General features: G+C 40.9%; 1 protein-coding gene across 1 annotated transcript; it reads right to left on the bottom strand.

Annotated features, from left to right (window-relative positions):
* Positions 1-4,093: 4,093 nt before the first annotated feature.
* Positions 4,094-18,426, bottom strand: LOC139461540 (fap1 adhesin-like). Its single transcript, XM_071243022.1, has 3 exons — positions 18,363-18,426; positions 17,646-17,666; positions 4,094-5,460 (listed from the first exon to the last, which is right to left on the bottom strand). Exons 1-3 carry the CDS (start codon positions 18,424-18,426, stop codon positions 4,094-4,096), a joined length of 1,452 nt encoding a protein of 483 aa, XP_071099123.1.
* Between the last annotated feature and the right edge of the window lie 1,764 nt (positions 18,427-20,190).

Genomic DNA, 20,190 nt, shown 5'->3' on the forward strand with positions numbered 1-20,190 from the left:
GTGTCAAATTGTCATGAGACAAGAATTCCTGTGTGAGTTCTCCGGCCAGACATGTTGGACATAAGTATCTTCTTGAAGGGCGGGCCGACAGCTGTAGCCGTGGTATATATGCAACAGTGACATGGTGTGGACGTTTCCGAAAAAACACCAGACACATACATACAGAACATGAGCAAAGTAAATAGATTATATTCGCTCCTTAAGAATATATTGGAACGATATAGCGATGCGACGGTTAAGGCTACACACTTTGTCCAGTGCGTTACGGATCGATATTAACTTGCTGAAAAAGGGTTTTTTTCAAATCGATAACATATATATTAAATACATATTTCATTTTGTTACACGTCTTCGTGATGCCATAAAGCGACATGCGAAGTGAACGACAAGCCTCAAGACACAGATTCTCGTACTTTATGGGGTCGAGTCCCGTTCGGTAGTGGGTTATATCACTGACTTTGTGTGCTGGCGATTAGGTGCCTCACTCTGGCAGTGTGGGTTCGAATCCCGGACGGGAGTCAACCTAAAAAGGAACGAGAATCTGTTATCTCAAAGACGTATATATGTATGTACGTCCGTGGTTATCTCAAAGCTAACATTTGTTACATTTGACCACTTTCTAAATGGTATGTGTACTCAAAACTCATTTTTTATGGCAGACATGACAGTTCTACATTTGAATCATCGGTGACCAAAATATATATGGAGGGCATTTCTCCCTTTGAAGCATCGGTGACCAAACTATGGAGGGCATTTCTCCCTTTGACGCATCGGTGACCAAAATATGGAGGGCATTTCTCCCTTTGACGCTACAGTGACCAGTTCACAAAGATACCACGGAGACCCGCTCTCGCTACAGTGACCAGTTCACAAAGATACCACGGAGACCCGCTCTCGCTACAGTGACCAGTTCACAAAGATACCACGGAGACCCGCTCTCGCTACAGTGACCAGTTCACAAAGATACCACGGAGACCCGCTCTCGCTACAGTGACCAGTTCACAAAGATACCACGGAGACCCGCTCTCGCTACAGTGACCAGTTCACAAAGACAACCTGTTCACGAGAGACCAACGCACAAGGACGATACGGAGACCTACATACGCTTCGGTGACCAATTCACAAAGACGCCACGGAGAAACGCTCACTACTGTGTCCAGTTCACAAAGAGGACACGGAGATCCGTTCACTGACCTATACACAAAGACGACATGGAGACCCGATCACGCTCCAGTGACCAGTTCACAAAGACGCCATGGCGACTCACATACTCTACGATGACCAGTTCACAAAGACACGACGGAGACCCCCCATCACGCTTCAGTGACCAATTCACAAAGATGCCACATAGACCCGTTCACGCTCCAGTGACCAGTTCACAAGGACGACACGTAGACCCACATACGCTGCGATGACCAGTTCACAAAGACACGAGGGAAACCCCCCATCATGCTTCAGTGACCAGTTCACAAAGACGCCATGGAGACTAGTTCATACGGACGCCACGTGGAGAAGAGCACGGACGCACGCTCACATGGACCCACCAATCCCGCCCAACACCTCGGAAACTGTGTGGTGCAGCTGATACTATTGAAACAGAGCCATCGGTTTTAATCTGAAGACTTCCAGTTCCTGTACCGTCTGATTAGGCCTGGAATTAATTATTTTCAAATCATCAAGGGCCATAAAGCTCGATTAGAACTATTGTGTTTCAATTCTTAACGCTGTAAACTGTATGATGTTCACTTAATATTATTCCATCAATTTCAATTTGTATATCATATATTTTCAATTAGGACGGGCACAGTATACAAATTCAGGACAAGGCCTAAATAAGCTCTGTCCCTAACGAAACGAACGACAGACAAAGATTCGACTCTGAATTTATGATAACACGCTGACATTAACTTTATTGTAAAATTTATATTTGCATAGATCACTTTTGCCTTTTAAGAATTGGATACAATATACATTTTTAAATACGAGATTAATGTCAATTTGATACGTCACCGAAGGACAAATACGGTCATACAATGCCCTTATTTCCCACCATATTTGACGTTGAGCCTGTAGCTAGCCAATCGGCTTGAAGTAAACTATCGCAGAAGAAACTCCGAAAGGACACGCCAACGATCCCTGTCCATCGGTGTGTAATACAAATATATCTTCCTGCATGCTTTAGCCTTCCTGTTGTGACAGTGCGTTCAGTAGAAATCATTGTCTTGGCTTCCAATCTAGGAAATGCAGAGTGATGTGTTCACACATCATACAGAGACCCAGGGAGAAAAGGTTTCTAATCAGAGAGGCCTCTGTCCCATTCTTCTCCTCGACATGTTAAGCTATCCTTCGTCCGAAATTCTCCTCCTCGTCATGTTAAGCTATCCTCCGTCCGCTATTCTCCTCGTCATGTTAAGCTATCCTTCTTCGTCCACCAATCTCCTCGTCATGTTAAGCTATCCTTCGTCCGCCATTCTCGTCGCCAAGTTCAGCTATCCTCAGTCCAACATTCTCCTCGTCATGTTCCGCTATCATCAGTCCAATATTCTCCTCCTGGTCATGTTCGGCTATCCTCAGTCCAACATTCTCTTCGTCATGTTCAGCTATTCCCAGTACGACATTCTCCTCCTGGTCATGTTCGGCTATCCTCAGTCCAACATTCTCTTCGTCATGTTCAGCTATCCCCAGTACGACATTCTCCTCCTGGTCATGTTCGGCTATCATCAGTCCAACATTCTCCTCCTGGTCATGTTCGGCTATCCTCAGTCCAACATTCTCTTCGTCATGTTCAGCTATCCCCAGTACGACATTCTCCTCCTGGTCATGTTCGGCTATCATCAGTCCAACATTCTCTTCGTCATGTTCAGCTATCCCCAGTACGACATTCTCCTCCTGGTCATGTTCCGCTATCATCAGTCCAACATTCTCTTCGTCATGTTCAGCTATCCCCAGTACGACATTCTCCTCCTGGTCATGTTCCGCTATCATCAGTCCAACATTCTCTTCGTCATGTTCAGCTATCCCCAGTACGACATTCTCCTCCTGGTCATGTTCCGCTATCATCAGTCCAACATTCTCCTCCTGGTCATGTTCCGCTATCCTCAGTCCAACCTTCTCCTCGTCATGTTCAGCCACATCAGTCCAACATTCTCCTCGTCATGTTTAGCTATCCTTAGTCCAACATTCTCCTCGTAATGTTCAGCTATCATTAGCCCAACATTCTCCTCGTAATGTTCAGCTATCATTAGTCCAACATTCTCCTCGTCATGTTCAGCTATCATCAGTCCAACATTCACCTTCTCTGTCATGTATTAAAATTCTGTATAAAGATTCAAGGTTACACAACAGCCTTTGGTGTTTACCTTTCACAACCTTTTCGGTACAATCGAGCATGCTCTTTCTACCTTGATTTCAAAGAGCGTCATAAGACTTTTGCTCAGAAGATGTTTGATAAGGGAACATTCAAGGCTCCAGTAAAGCTTTCAAAAGGATTTATAGACATATGGGTAGACATTCCATTCCCAGCTGATTTGGTCCATCGTCTTCTCCCCACGCATCAAGGGAGATAACCGGTGGGTATTGTTGACCCGGATAAGGTGCTCAGAATGAGTGAATGAATGTTGTTTTACGCGGCAGTGAGACAAATTACACGTTTGTCATGAAAAGAAACGCGTTTGGGCCAGGCAAAGAGTTTTATTTCAGAACGAGCACCGATCACGCCGGTACAGTGACACACAAGACGCTGGCCAAACACTGCAACCGTTCAACCTCGTGTCAGACAGTTTTTGCGACAAGAATGGGTGTGAATGGACATGGTTTATCCCCAGAATGCGGAGGGGCCGACTCAAGAGGGACCTGTAATCTCACTTATTGCAACACAGTAAAACAGGAATGTAACATGTGGTATCTTTCTCCAAGACTATTCCACATCCTCATCAATACAGAGACAGACTGGCTTGTTCCTGTCCGCCCCTTGCTTCTTGGTCTTGCTATACACCAGGTACAAAAAACAACGCCAGGAGTCGTTTCGACGGAACATCACAGCTACATGAAATAATGTATATAACTGTCGTAAATAGGAACACGACCATATGGCTTATCCGCGATACACACTGCAACAGACTCTAACATAGACAACGCCCACAACACTTTCCAAGATAGACACAACACATCCTACGATAGACAAATCAACACTTTCTACGATAAACACAACAACACTTTCTATGATAGACACAACAACACTTTCTATGATAGATACAACACTTTCTACGATAGACAAATCAACACTTTCTACGATAGACACAACAACACTTTCAATGATAGACACGACACTTTCTACGATAGACACAACACTTTCTATGATAGACACCACACTTTCTACGATAGACAAAACACTTTCTATGATAGACACAACACTTTCTACGATAGTCACAACAACACTTTCTATGATAGACACAACACTTTCTATGATAGACACAACAACACTTTCTATGATAGATACAACACTTTCTATGATAGACACAACAACACTTTCTATGATAGATACAACACTTTCTATGATAGACACAACACTTTGTATGATAGATACAACACTTTCTATGATAGACAAAACACTTTCTATGATAGACACAACACTTTCTATGATAGACACAACAACACTTTCTATGATAGACACAACAACACTTTCTATGATAGATACAACACTTTCTATGATAGACGCAACAACACTTTCTATGATAGATACAACACTTTGTATGATAGACACAACAACACTTTCTATGATAGATACAACAACACTTTCTATGATAGACACAACAACACTTTCTATGATAGACACAACAACACTTTCTATGATAGACACAACAACACTTTCTATGATAGATACAACACTTTCTATGATAGACACAACAACACTTTCTATGATAGATACAACACTTTCTATGATAGACACAACAACACTTTCTATGATAGATACAACAATTTCTATGATAGATACAACACTTTGTATGATAGATACAACACTTTCTATGATAGACACAACACTTTGTATGATAGATACAACACTTTCTATGATAGACACAACAACACTTTCTATGATAGATACAACACTTTCTATGATAGACACAACAACACTTTCTATGATAGATACAACACTTTCTATGATAGACACAACAACACTTTCTATGATAGATACAACAATTTCTATGATAGATACAACACTTTGTATGATAGATACAACACTTTCTACGATAGACACAACACTTTCTATGATAGACACCACACTTTCTACGATAGACAAAACACTTTCTATGATAGACACAACACTTTCTACGATAGTCACAACAACACTTTCTATGATAGACACAACACTTTCTATGATAGACACAACAACACTTTCTATGATAGATACAACACTTTCTATGATAGACACAACAACACTTTCTATGATAGATACAACACTTTCTATGATAGACACAACACTTTGTATGATAGATACAACACTTTCTATGATAGACACAACAACACTTTCTATGATAGACACAACACTTTCTATGATAGACACAACAACACTTTCTATGATAGACACAACAACACTTTCTATGATAGATACAACACTTTCTATGATAGACGCAACAACACTTTCTATGATAGATACAACACTTTGTATGATAGACACAACAACACTTTCTATGATAGATACAACAACACTTTCTATGATAGACACAACAACACTTTCTATGATAGACACAACAACACTTTCTATGATAGATACAACACTTTCTATGATAGACACAACAACACTTTCTATGATAGATACAACACTTTCTATGATAGACACAACAACACTTTCTATGATAGATACAACAATTTCTATGATAGATACAACACTTTGTATGATAGATACAACACTTTCTATGATAGATACAACACTTTCTATGATAGACACAACAACACTTTCTATGATAGATACAACAATTTCTATGATAGACACAACAACACTTTGTATGATAGACACAACAACACTTTGTATGATAGATACAACACTTTCCATGATAGACACAACAACACTTTGTATGATAGACACAACAACACTTTGTATGATAGATACAACAATTTCTATGATAGATACAACAACACTTTCTATGATAGATACAACACTTTGTATGATAGACACAACAACACTTTCTATGATAGATACAACACTTTCCATGATAGACACAACAACACTTTGTATGATAGACACAACAACACTTTGTATGATAGATACAACAATTTCTATGATAGATACAACAACACTTTCTATGATAGACACAACAACACTTTCTATGATAGATACAACACTTTCTATGATAGACACAACAACACTTTCTATGATAGATACAACAATTTCTATGATAGACAAAACAACACTTTCTATGATAGACACAACAACACTTTCTATGATAGACACAACAATTTCTATGATAGACACAACAACACTTTCTATGATAGACACAACAACACTTTCTATGATAGATACAACACTTTCTATGATAGACACAACACTTTCTATGATAGATACAACACTTTGTATGATAGACACAACAACACTTTCTATGATAGATACAACAATTTCTATGATAGATACAACACTTTCTATGATAGATACAACACTTTCTATGATAGATACAACACTTTCTACGATAGACACAACACTTTCTACGATAAACGCAACACTTTTACGATAGACCTCACATCACTTTCTACGATAGACACAACACTTTCTACGACAGACACAACACTTTTACGATAGACCCCACATCACTTTCTACGATAGACACAACACTTTCTACGATAGACACAACACTTTCTACGATAGACACAACACTTTTACGATAGACCCCACATCACTTTCTACGATAGACACAACACTTTCTACGATAGACACAACACTTTCTACGATAGACAGAACACTTTTACGATAGACCCCACATCACTTTCTACGATAGACACAACACTTTCTACGATAGACACAACACTTTCTACGATAGACAGAACACTTTTACGATAGACCCCACATCACTTTCTACGATACACACAACACTTTTACGATGGACACAAAACCTTCTACGATAGACACCCCAGCACTTATTCATAAATACATTCAGCGAAAAACAAAAACAAACCCAAAAAATCTGAAAATTACACTAAAATTGTCTGACCGTGTGTAACTGAACTGACGGTGTGTGTTTATCATGGGTAAAGCTATATACAGTATACACCCATTATAAACTTCAGATATGCAGGACACGCTCAAGCAATGCAACTCACAGGTGCCAATCCCAAGGGTTGCTTATCCCACAACGAGGCTTACATCAGCGTGGTATTTTTAGCGTCACGGGTTTTTTCCACAAGAAGTCCGAACTGGTAGCTGTAACAGAGTTGTGTGTGGAATTAGAGAAAACATCATGATGTATTCAGGTCACGTGATACTTTAGGTCTTCCAGCTTTGAGTGTCGGCCGATGGCTTCCTTTAATACCTGTCCCGTGAAGATCCGGGATAGAATAGGTCTTCAGCAACCCATGCTTGCCGTAAATGGACGACTGTGCTTGTCGTAAGGGGCGACTAACGGGATCGGGTGGTCACAACATATATAAGAACAAGCTTGTTGGCGAACAACTGTTTGTTTATTCGTGGTGATGGTATCTACACATGTTTTTTTGTAAACATTCAGACCAAACATCTAAATAACAATCATCAGAGTTTGGCGAAAACGGATATGTCTGCACACCTACAAGGCCACACTTCAAACAAACTCTGCCTTTCAAAAATAAAATATTTATATAGTTTGCGTGAAACAGTTCTCGAAGGACACACAACTCTTTGGCACTAATCCCGTAAGTGAGGTTTCATCGAAACTGACAGATCCCGAATACATCTGGAGACATAGCAACGTACATCTACAAATAGCCGGCTCTTCTGTCACCAAATCCGAAAAACACTATCAACTCGCGAATCCCCGCATACAAATTGACCGCCTCCGTGGTCTAGTGGTAGAGCGTCCTCCAGGAGAACGAAAAGTCCGGCAGCGTCATACCAAAAGATGGTAAAAGATGGTACTTGTTGTTACCCTGCCTGGAGCTCGGCATTAAGGGGCTAAGATAAGGTCTGGTCGGCTCGGGGTCATTATACTGTGTCTGAGAGGGGTATTCATGTTAATTTGCGGCATGTTAAACAATGGGCTAGCATTATTAATAGGCATCAGTCCGGACAAGCACAAGCAGCCACACACACATACATGTGCATATAATTGCAATCATCTTGGACGAGACTTAACCCCATTTCACCTCACCTCACAGCATAGTACTTTTCATGGTGTACCAGCCTGTATGGGTGTCATTGGCCTCAGAATCCATTAAAATGAGAACGGCTTAAAATGAGGATCGGGTGTAACGATGTGCGATCTGACAGTACGTCATCTCTCCCCGACAGTTTGGGTGTGCTCGTGCTATCACTCACAGGTTTATTTGGTCCAAATTCCATCCGTAACCTGTTGCCATGATTTAACTTACTGAAACGTTTAATGCACATGAGCCAATTTTGAAATCCCTGCCAATATGTGGTCTTAAAAGAAAATAGTTAAGTGAGGTAAATAAAAAGCAGTATACGTTTTAAATCATCTCTTGCCAACATTAAGCCAAATATGGATCTACAAGGCTGGCACCACGATTCCATGTAATTTACTGTGAAGAACTCGATGATGGCACCACTGATGCAATACGCCCTATTTGGCATAAAGAAAACCAGCGTTGTAGCTGAGGCCAGTGATGGAGATCAGGTATCTCTAGCTCCCAGATAAAGATGGCATTTATTTCTATTCATTGATGAAAGCTCCGTGAGCGAAGAGTTAAGTGCTGAATTTCAAATTTAATGTGTTCTTCGGCTTCAGAGTTTTAAAAGTAAAGGGCTTTTTCTCATAAAGAATCCGTTCAATACAAATGTGCATGTCTATCATAGATTTTATTTCATACTATTTATGGGAGAGTTATGAAAATAATATTGCTTACTTGTGGTACGGTACTCTAAATGAGCGTTCCAGGATTCACTGATTGTTGGATCTCGCGCTAATCACGATACATCTTCTGTCAGTACCACACCATCGCTTGTGGCTTCCAGTGGTCTAGGTCTAGTGGATGCGGCGTCTGCCCGGAAAGCGGAAGGTCGGAGTTCGGTCCCCGGTCGCATCATGCCAAAAGACGTTAAAAGGTTGTACTTGTTGTTGCCCTGCCTGTGGCTTGGCATTAAGGGACTGAACCAACGACTGGCTATCTCGGTGTCAGTATACTGTTTCTAAGTAAGGTATCCATGTTTAACTGCAGCATGGTATCTGAGCACAATAAAGCCGCATTTGTCCTGACTAATACAAGCACACACACCCTAATTTCATGTCATTATGTTGTAAAATTAACAGAAACATGTACATTTTAAAACGCATTTAATTGGCTAAATGAACTGATAAATATTTGCCCCCAGCTATATTATGGGTACCCGGCGGGATACAACCCCGACGCGTTTCATAACCATTAACAGCTTAATTTTGGGGGGCTTTATTATTATTATTCCGCCTTCATCCTGAGTTTTTAATATTCAAGTTTTGGCTAGCGAAACCAGTGATTGACAGCATGAACATCAGCGAGGTCAGTCTGGGCATGATAACACACACACTAACACACACACACACACACACACACACACACACACACACACACACACACACACACACGGCAATGACAGTATAACAGTAACGACCAACAGTTGCCCAGACACTGCATGCAACGTTGTCGACGGTGCTTTATCCTGCCCCGCTAGGACCAGACATTGTTTTTCTTCTCCCTATGCCATCATTAAGCAATGTATTTGCGTAACAGTCACCAATCAAACCACGTTATACAAATTCTGTCGTGCGACCAAACCCAACGGGTGATATTGAGGTGCACAAACTGTATGTGTATACGAACACAGTTTGCTGTTGTAGGTGGTTTTTCAGATGGAGGAGAGCAAACAAGCTCCGCATGCCTTACTTAATATATACACAGAGACAACTGTGCAAAATAAACATAAAATACTCACCTTTGATGCACTAACCTTTGAGAACCTATTTGCGCGAATTCTCTAACCTAACTTAAATGTCGCTAGGTAAAAATGGCGCTTTGTTTTGACGAAGTCGCACCTGCAAATGTTAATTTCATATAGTGTTTACCTTAGAGCACGCGCATGTACGTCAGTCACGCATTTGAGGGGTGAAACTGTGAAATCCCTACATTGAGCCGTGTTCCTAGTGTGAGTATGGTTTTACGCCGCTTTTAGCAACATTCCAGCAATATTACGCGGGAGACACCAGAAATTGGCTTCACACATTGTACCCATGTTGACAAGTAAAGGTAGCAGATAACCGAATTTTAGTTTTTACTCTTTGTTGAATTGACTTTAAACCCCTTAAGTCGCATTTTCCACATTCATACCAGAGATCAGCTAAAGACTATTTTCCTCACAGCTAGTCTTCAGCACAAAGGAGTTGAGACGTATAGTAATCTTCATGACCTCGCATGGATCCGATCACTATACATGTACAGTAAACTACGGTTATAACGAACACGCTTATAACGAACTGACGGATATAACGAACTTACTTTTTTGTCCCGACTATTTGCTGTAGTTATGCTGTATATACGGCTACAACGAACTAAAATTGGTGGTCCCTTTGAGTTCGTTATAACCGTAGTTCACTGTATATGATTTGAGGCCTAGCGTAAAGGGGATACAATTTCACTTTTCTTGGCCATTTCTGTACAATTTCAGAACAAAAACCCTCACATGAAAAATAAAAACACTATTTACCCATCATACATCACTGTCATCGCCTCTGGCTTAAACAAAGAAATCTGTTGTCGGGCGGAAGAAAACATGGATGCATGTGACAATCCTAATACATGTTTACATAACCACTACAAATCAAGGCTTGTCTGGAGCTGTGAGAATGTCACGAGGGGAACGGGTGGGGATGAGGGTGGTTTATGATTATGACTATATATACAAACCGCACATAAACATATAATACGGCTAAACAAAAAAGTGAGTATTTGTAACAAGGTGTCTGTGTTTAAAAAAATTCAATTTTCGCAGCGGACAACAGCTTCATGTTACATCATTAAGGGCTGCGAGGGGAGCAATCCCTCAATGTGAAACCCTTGGCGCGTTTCCTTTCCCTAATCTGCTAACCAAACAATTGACGTGAGTGAGACGGGGATATGCTCTAATCCGGGTAATATAACCATGTTTCTAGGCAAAAGTTGGCGTCTTCGTGGACAATCCGTCTCTTTGGGACACACTGTATGCCTGCATCTGTATCAAAGGTCATACGACGGTATTGATGACATTATGATATTGTGTTGAACAAGTGTCAATTGGGTGTGGTGTCGGGCGCGATGTCCTAATCCACAGGAGAGTTGCTTACTTTGACACATCCTACTCTCCCTGTGTATTGTTACGATATAATATAAATTCAGATAGGGAGGGGTGTTGCGCGTGCATAGACATATACTGACCGAATTTAAAAAAGCAACATGTTCCCCGATACATGCTAATACATACTATACTTTAAAAGTCAAGAATACATCACTTAGTGAAATGTTTAAATGGGACATCCTCGTGGATAAGAATACACGTATGCATTCTCAACTCCTTTAGTAGTATACTACCCAATTTATCTGTTATGCTTGAGCTCTCTTTACCATCTCCTCCAACCGGGAACCCTTTCACTACTGAGTGAATTGAGGCAAACATTGAACAAAGCCGATTGCTTGATAAGACACTACGTGTTTATATTTTTCAGTGTGGATACCCATCAGTCAACTTTCCGCCACCAGCGTTACTAACTTTCATCTAATTTGTGTTCTTGCACTATGCGCAGACAACTGACGTAAAACACTATTACGTTCACTCTCAAAGTTTGTAGATGTTTTACATTAAAAAAGAACAAAAAAAACTGTTGCTAATTTCAAGTTTGTATAGATCTGGTCGCTGTGTGTTGTATTAAAGTGAGACACTGTGTCTGTATACATATGGCAGCCATTAACTGCAAGTTTGACTTGCATCACAGTGTTTACGTTAGCAGACAAACAAAGTGAGGTTCGGGGGACTTGACTCAAACTTCCCAGGCTGCGGACCAACCGCACCATGTGCCTCTGGGGGAATTCAGTATTGGGTCAGAAACCCCTCCGGAAAATTAGACAGAGTTGTCTCCCCGAACAACTCTTCACTTCCGGAGCGTATATTCGAAACGAAACATGACAGATGTGGACCACGGGGCACTTGTCTGTGGATAGCATACACTTTACTCTTTGTATCATTAGATGACCCGTATTTAGTAATTTTATACATGCTGATACATGTTTACATAGGGTTGGATTTGTAAACCAAAATAACAAAAGTAAGACCATCCTGGCCACGATCGTTCCTAGCAACAAGTCAAATTCTCCATACCGACACCAATCACTGGAAAAACGGTACCACCGTGGGAGGGCTCTTTGAACAGGCAAGAGGTCCCCAGGGAAAAAGTCTAGTGAATTCTACTAACGTAGTAACAGCGGCCAGAAGGTTAGTAAACAATGAATTTACTGCCCTGTCTGGTAGATTGCACGAAGATGCTGAAGATTATTAAATATCACTTATTAAATAAGTATAATTCAACTTAAACCACGCAGTAAAAATGGGTTGAGAACGTAAACACGTACAAGACATGTTAAGGAATGATTTACCATACGATTTAAATGGTTAAATGGTGAAAGTGGTTAAATGGTGAACACAAAGTAAAGTGTTTTAGAACCCAGGCCGTAAATGGTCTCCACCGTTCTGTATGGGTTTAATTCTTGCCTTGGTAATCTGTACACCGACTGCTCGTATCTCTCCAGCTTGCAGAAGTACTGATCTTTCGCGATGAATAAATCTATAATTTGATAATGGTTTGAGATGGTAATGCATAAATGAATTATTTTTAATATTAAACTAATTTGCACTTTACGGTGAATAAAATCTGAACAGTGTAGCGCCAGCGCAGCATACCCAGGAAACCAGGCTGGCGACCAACGGGATCAGATGGCCAGGCTCGCTAACTTGTTTGATGCATGTCATCGTATCCCAGTTGTGTAGATCGATGCTCATGATGTCAATCACTGGACTGCCTGGTCCAGACTCGATTATTTACAGACCGCCATCATATAGCTGGATTATAGCTGAGTAAGGCGTTAAACAACAAACGAAATACATCTCGCTGAACAGTAAACTGGTTTGCCTGCCCCAGAACGCTTGCGCTCATTGCCGGACGCTTTGTGCAGTCGAAAGGACAGGGTACAGTCAAGAAGATAGGGTGAGTGAATGTGTCACAGGCAGCTTTTGACAGAAAACACTCCGAGAGCTCCCAACAACACACCCAATAACACTGTCTCTGTTTGCATAGGAGTGAGTGTGTGAGTTTGGTTTAACGCCGCTTTTAACAGTATTCCAGTTATACCACGGCGTGTCAGCTTAATGTGGGAGGAAAGCCCGAAGTGATGCAGGTCTCAGACGTTTACCACCTCGGTGAAAGCCACGAGCACGGGTATGGTGCTGACAAACCTAGAAACATAATCGGGGCGAACCGTGATTCGAACCCACAATCATAGGTTTCTGGCGTGCCCAAGGGACGCAACCAACTCTGCACAGCGAATCGCGGCGCCTCAGACGACTGGGCCACCCGTGCCCCCTGTGTTTGCAGGAGGATGGGTTGTCTAGGGGATGACGTGTCAGTCGGTCACGCTGAAGGTACCAGGTTCGGTTGCCCACGTGGGACCAACGCGTAGAGCATATTATTGGCACCCGCGCCGGAATATTACTTCGAACAGTGCAAACCCGTACGAACTTCGGGGCGGTGCATTCAATATTCGCGTGTGTGTTGTGGTGGTGGGGGGACTTACAAAACATATTTTCTAGACTCCCAGTCAACAATTATTTTGGGGCTAATTTACCCAAGGCAAAACAATCAATATTTCCTTTAATACATCGTACGCTAGCCAGTGTGTGTTTTGTTTGTTTGTTGTTTAACGCCCCACTATTCCAGCTTTATGACGGCGGTCTGTAATTAATCGAGTCTAGACCAGACAATCCAGTGATTGACATCATGAGAACCGATCCACGAAACTGAGATACCATGACATGCAATAAGCGGGTGGTCCGCGACAAGTAGTACACTGAAGATGTGCTAACGACGAGTTCCGTAGCACATAATAGCACATAATGCGAGGTACTGCGATTCGCTGTGCAGAGTTGCGTCCCTTGGGCATGCCAGAAAATCATATTGTGGGTTCGAATTCCGGTTCGCCCCGATTATGTTTCAAGGTTTGTCAGCACCATACCCATGCTCGAGGGTTTCGCCGAAGTGGTAAACGTCTGAGACCTGCATTACTTCGGGCTTTCCTCCCACATTAAGCTGACACGCCGTGATATCACTGGAATACTGTTAAATGCGGCGTTAAACTCACTAACCCACTTTAACGTAGACAGCCCCGTGGCAATGCCAGCTTTATGCTTGAGATAATTAACTTCTATCAAACGGCTTTTAGAGAATTCTGGTATCGACTTCACATTGGCCTCTTAATAATCTTATGAGCAACACGTGTATCCACGTAAGCGTAGTCAATTTCATCGTCATGACCTGCACGTGCACAACATGCGTTCACGCTCTCCACTGTAACAAACCAAATATGCTTGCTCAAATTCTGTGCACCGCATTTTGCTTCTTGTCTCAAACGCATTTGCAATTCGTTTCAACTTATTCTGGTTTACCAATAGTTATGTGTTTTCACAACACTAACTTATGAATCATTTGTTATTGATTTCAAGGACCAAGAGGTATTAAGTTGACACAATGATAGTGGTATACATGATAAATGTTCCAAAAAATAACTGAATGGAATGGCATTAAACTCTTTAGTTGTCACATTATATGTAAGCAACATATGTTACATTGTCTGGAATTGAACGAACAGTTATGGCAGTGACGCAATGGCTGAAAGGATTGGCTAATAACAAATGTTTTGTATATCTACAGTGGTAAAGTGATTAATATTTTTTTATAATTACTGGCTAACGACCAGTTCTCGCCAACTCCCCTGTTATAGTTCACGTGATCGCTTTTCATTTTACCTTTGCTCGTTTTCATTAGAAGAGAGAAATATTTATCTGAAAATATTGTGAGGAAATATTTTTTTAAATTTTTTTTCAAATCTCTTTGATTATTATTTTTTTATAATTACTGGCTAACGACCAGTTATCGCCGAGTACCAGTATTCGCCAACTCCCCGTTATAGCGAACGTGATTGCATTTCATTTTACCTTTGCTCGTTTTCATTAGAAGAGAGAAATATTTATCCGAAAATATTGTGAGGACATTTTTAAAAAAAATTAAATTTCAATCACTTTGATTATTATTTTTTTATAATTACTGGCTAACGACCAGTTATCGCCGAGAACCAGTTACCGCCAACTCCCCGTTATAGCGCACGTGATAGCATCTCATTTTGCCTTTGTCCGTTTTCATTAGAAGAGAGAAATATTTATCCGAAAATATTGTGAGGAAATATTTTTTTTAGAAAAAACAATCAGTTTGCTCAAATACAACTTAAGAAAACACACGCGGGCGGCGTGACTAGTTCATGCGAAAATATAGATCAAACAACACGATGATGCACTCTCAGTTTTGTCATTGCTTTCTATCTGTCTGTCATTTCTTCTCCAAAATACAATTCTGAAACCTATATGAGCTATATTTCCAAAAATGCATAACCGGTATAGATATCGCGAAATCCATAGTACATGGTGTTAAGGATAAGCATGCGTTGATTGATTTGGGGGAATATTGGTAATACTCAGTTTGCAGATGATAAATCCATGCTTGTCTGGATATTTAAAGTTAAACACTCAAACAATATTCATGGTCAAAGCAGGTGTTTCATTGCTTCCAGAACAACAGAATGAAAGCAGCGACCACTGATTTTAAAGGCCTTCAAAGTGTGCCTGCAATTCCTGTTCAGTGTTGAAGGTCATTACTCACGTTGGGAGCCACAGGGTCACAGGCAATAGGTCCCCAGTGTCCCATGCTTGTCAGGACCGACTGGTGATGATTGGGTGGGTACAATGTGTGACCTGGTTGTGTGTGTGTGTGTGTGTGTGTGTGTGTGTGTGTGTGTGTGTGTGTGTGTGTGTGTGTGCCCAGACTGCCCTCGCTGATGTTCAGGCTGACAATCATTGGTTTCGCTAGCCAAAACTTGAATATTGAAAACTCAGGATGAAGGCGGAATAATACTAAAGCCACCCAAAATTAAGCTGTTAATGGTTATGAAACGCGTCGGGGTTGTATCCCGCCGGGTACCCATGATATAGCTGGGGGTGGGGAATAGTTATCAGTTCATTTAACCAATAAAGTGCGTTTTATAAATGTACATGTTTCTGTTAATTTTACATCATAATGACATGAAATTAGTGTATTTAATGGATTCATAAATTGAAAATATCTGATTTAGTTTTAACATGAGCACGAATATTCCATGGGGAAGGATTATGTTTCTTGGCGAACAGAACACGGGGAATCATCGAACCGTGACGAAGAATTACCTCCCTTGCGTTGTTGGAGTGTTTTTAACGCGTTTAAAAAAGTGTGCCTTATAATATTTTTAGAATACCCATTTTACTTATGTAGTAGCGGACAAGGCTCCGGTTAGGGCAGCAAACACAGAACAGGCTACTGGGGTGTGAGTTGACAGCTGATTTTATTTGCACACACGCTAGTTGTTTCTGAACTCTGCAAATATGTATAAAAATACAATGAAAATATCTAGTAGATGAAATATAACAATATAACAGAACCACTGATTTCCTTCAAGTGTAAGTGACCAACTAACTTAGCAAAGTCAGCTAAAAACAGAAGAAATCTTTTACTTACATAATACAGAAGCTGGGAAGGAAAACAAAGCAAGACGCTTGTGCTGTTGGTGACTGTATAGGTGAAAGTGGCTATTGTTATGTTAGTAGTTATGTAAGTACTGGAGCTCGTCTAATTGTTGTTGTTTTTATACTGCTCAAGTACTCTAGCATGAGACAGAAACAGGCTAAAACAGAAACAAGACAATTAAAAGACTTTACTAAAATATTTACAAAATAGCAATAAAATCAACTCGACCACACTTACTTGGTATTTAATTGGCACTAAAAACCCATTAGTGTGTATGTGTGTGTGTGTGTGTGTGTGTGTGTGTGTGTGTGCGTGGGGGGGTGCAAATAAAACGTTCAAAAACATTTTAAATGAAACCGAAGCATATCGTTAACACATCGACATCGTGTCAATACCACTGTTACAATGAACAAATGATAGTATTAATACGAGTCGTTCCATCCTCTACGTGTTGCTTCAGCGCCATCAAAAGGTCAAGTCCGTGACTATTAATCAATGTCGCAATTATTGGCTTTTTGTGTATTTCGGTGTGGACTCTTGCCCATCTACACGTAAGTACCAAATACAAACGCACTTGCGACTGTATGTCAGCGCTTGTAATAATGCACGGCTGACATCACTTACCTCCCTTGGGAATGAGGTTGGCTAACAAACATTGATCATAACTTTAGGTTGTGCATAATTCAACAACGAGACGGCTGATTCCTTTTCGCTAACATGTGGGTAAAATACTAATTAATAGATTCCTAGTCGTATTTTGTAACGGTAGTCGCAGGGATGGGTTGCAGCACTGAGATGTGTGTGTGTCAGCGAGGGCGATAGGTCTAAATACAGCCCTTGACTCGGAACGGTATTTCAAGAGAACGGTCATTTCAATGTCAACTTGATCTGAGGTTCTGTGGGACATCGATTAATCCGGATACATTTTCTACACGCCGTCGTCGAGCAAATACAAACATATTCTGTTAAAATTACAACACTGATTTTTTTTTTTAAGAATATACAACGAAAAGAAAAAATGCTGTGCAAATATTAGTTGTGGCAGGAACGTGAACATTTGAGCCTTAGTGAACGCGCTCAGACATGCATTAGTCTGAAAATGGCAATCGTAATTATTTCTAGGCTGTTTTTATTTATTTTCTACTTATCGTTCGCAGAGGAAGTAGTGTAATTCCCAGTTGTGTCCTTGAAATGAGACGAACAGAGAAAAGGGTTTTTTTCGAACAGTTTTTAACGATCCTGCCATTTAAAGTCAGAGGCCAACTGCGACCACATTACAGTAGATTATTTCGCGTTGGGAGATTTGTCCTTACCCTTCCTTTTTTTCAATTTCACTTCTACATTGGATGATGAAGACAATGTTGTTCTCGGAATAGGAGCCACCATCCTCGGCACACAGGGACATATTCTTTGAGTTACATTTGTCATCGGGAAGGGACATTGGTGGCCCAGAGTTGCGTCCCTTTGCCTTTCCAGACTCAGCTATTGACGGGTTCGAATCCCACATTCGCTGCATGTATTATCGTCACTATGTCAGCACCATCATGATATGAACGTTTTGAATTGCTTTATTTTCGTTTTTGTACCAACAGGCTGAACTAAAACGGCGTTAAACTCAACCCACTCACTCACTAATCAGACAGACGGGTAATCGTAATCGCATTTCATATTACCATAGTTAACATGTTACGTACTACTCAAAAGAAGTTAGACCCGTGAAGATCAGAGTTAGAATTGGTCTTCAGCAACCCATGCTTGTCGTAAAAGGCGACGAACGGGATCGGGTGGTCAGGCTCGCTGAGTTGGTTAATGCATGTCTTCGTATCCCAATTGCGTGGATTGATGCTCATGATATCAATCATTGGATTGTCTGGTACAGGCTCGATTATTTAAAGACCGCCGTCATATAGCTGGAATGGTGTGCGGCTTTAAACAACAAACAAACAATCAAAAGAAGTTAAAGAGCGCCCATTACTTTCATAGTGCCCATGACAGATAACTACATGTAAAGTAATATGAAAGAATCGGGTTATCTTCTACTTCTTTTGAGTAGTATATGTTTGAGTGTATTGACCCCGTGGGAAATCCGGGTTGGATTTGATCCCCAGCAACCTCGTCGTCAGAGGCGATTGAATACATCTGGTGATCAGGGTCGGTGAGCTGGTTGATACCGTGGCATCGTACCCTGGTGGAGTATATCAATCACTGCATTGTCTGGTTCATGCTCAACTATTTACTGGACGCTGACATACATCTATAATATTGCTGAGTGTGGCCCAAACTTGAATATTGATGTCAAATATAGATGTCAATAAAACATTGCTTTCACGTCCTGATTTATTGTATTCAAAAAGCGGCACAGTCACGTCTGAGACGCCGCAATTTGCTGTGCAGAGTTGCGTCCCTGGACACCATATGACCGTGGGTTCGAATCCTGGTTGTCCCTGATTATGTTTCTAGGTACGTCAGCACCGTGCTCGTGTTTGTCGCCGAACTGGTAAGCGTCTGCATCATTTCGAACGTTTCTCCCACTTCAAGCTGACACGCTGTGATGAAAACCAATTCACTCACTCACTTTTATTCAAAACATGTAAATGCCACCAAATTCTTCAACAAACAAAAAATAAATATGCAGAATATTGTTCTGCCCTATTTCTCTATATAAATAAGATAGTCATATCAGTTCGTAGATGATGTGACGACTTTCTTATTTTACATGCTAACTTGTCGCCATGTGGTATAGATTTATGCATAGATATATTAAGAAACTCACCCACGTCAGATATAAAATGTAATATTTTGCTAAGCGTCTATATGACTATCTTTAAGAAACACAGACAATCACGAACGTTATAACCGATTTACTCAAGTAATATGAAAGAATCGGGTGATCCTATACTTCTTTTGAGTAGTATTTAAATGATAAAAAAATTCTACCAGTCCAAACAATTACAACACACCACAATCACCATTCCCATCTCATCTCTTAATTATTCCTCCCAACAAATCTTCTGATCACCCGATCCTAATCGGCCAACCTCGCCCATTTCCGCAACTGCAGCGGAAAAGGCCGATCGTGTTTGGAGTATTCCCGATCCGTGACCTGACCGCTGTTATTAACTGCCCGTCCTTGACGCAGCGTTCGCGATTGTCTATTTATTGATTATGA

This window comes from Haliotis cracherodii, unplaced genomic scaffold, assembly GCF_022045235.1.
Source record: "Haliotis cracherodii isolate W230 unplaced genomic scaffold, xgHalCrac1.p SCAF_15, whole genome shotgun sequence".
Taxonomy (NCBI): Eukaryota; Metazoa; Mollusca; class Gastropoda; order Lepetellida; family Haliotidae; genus Haliotis; species Haliotis cracherodii.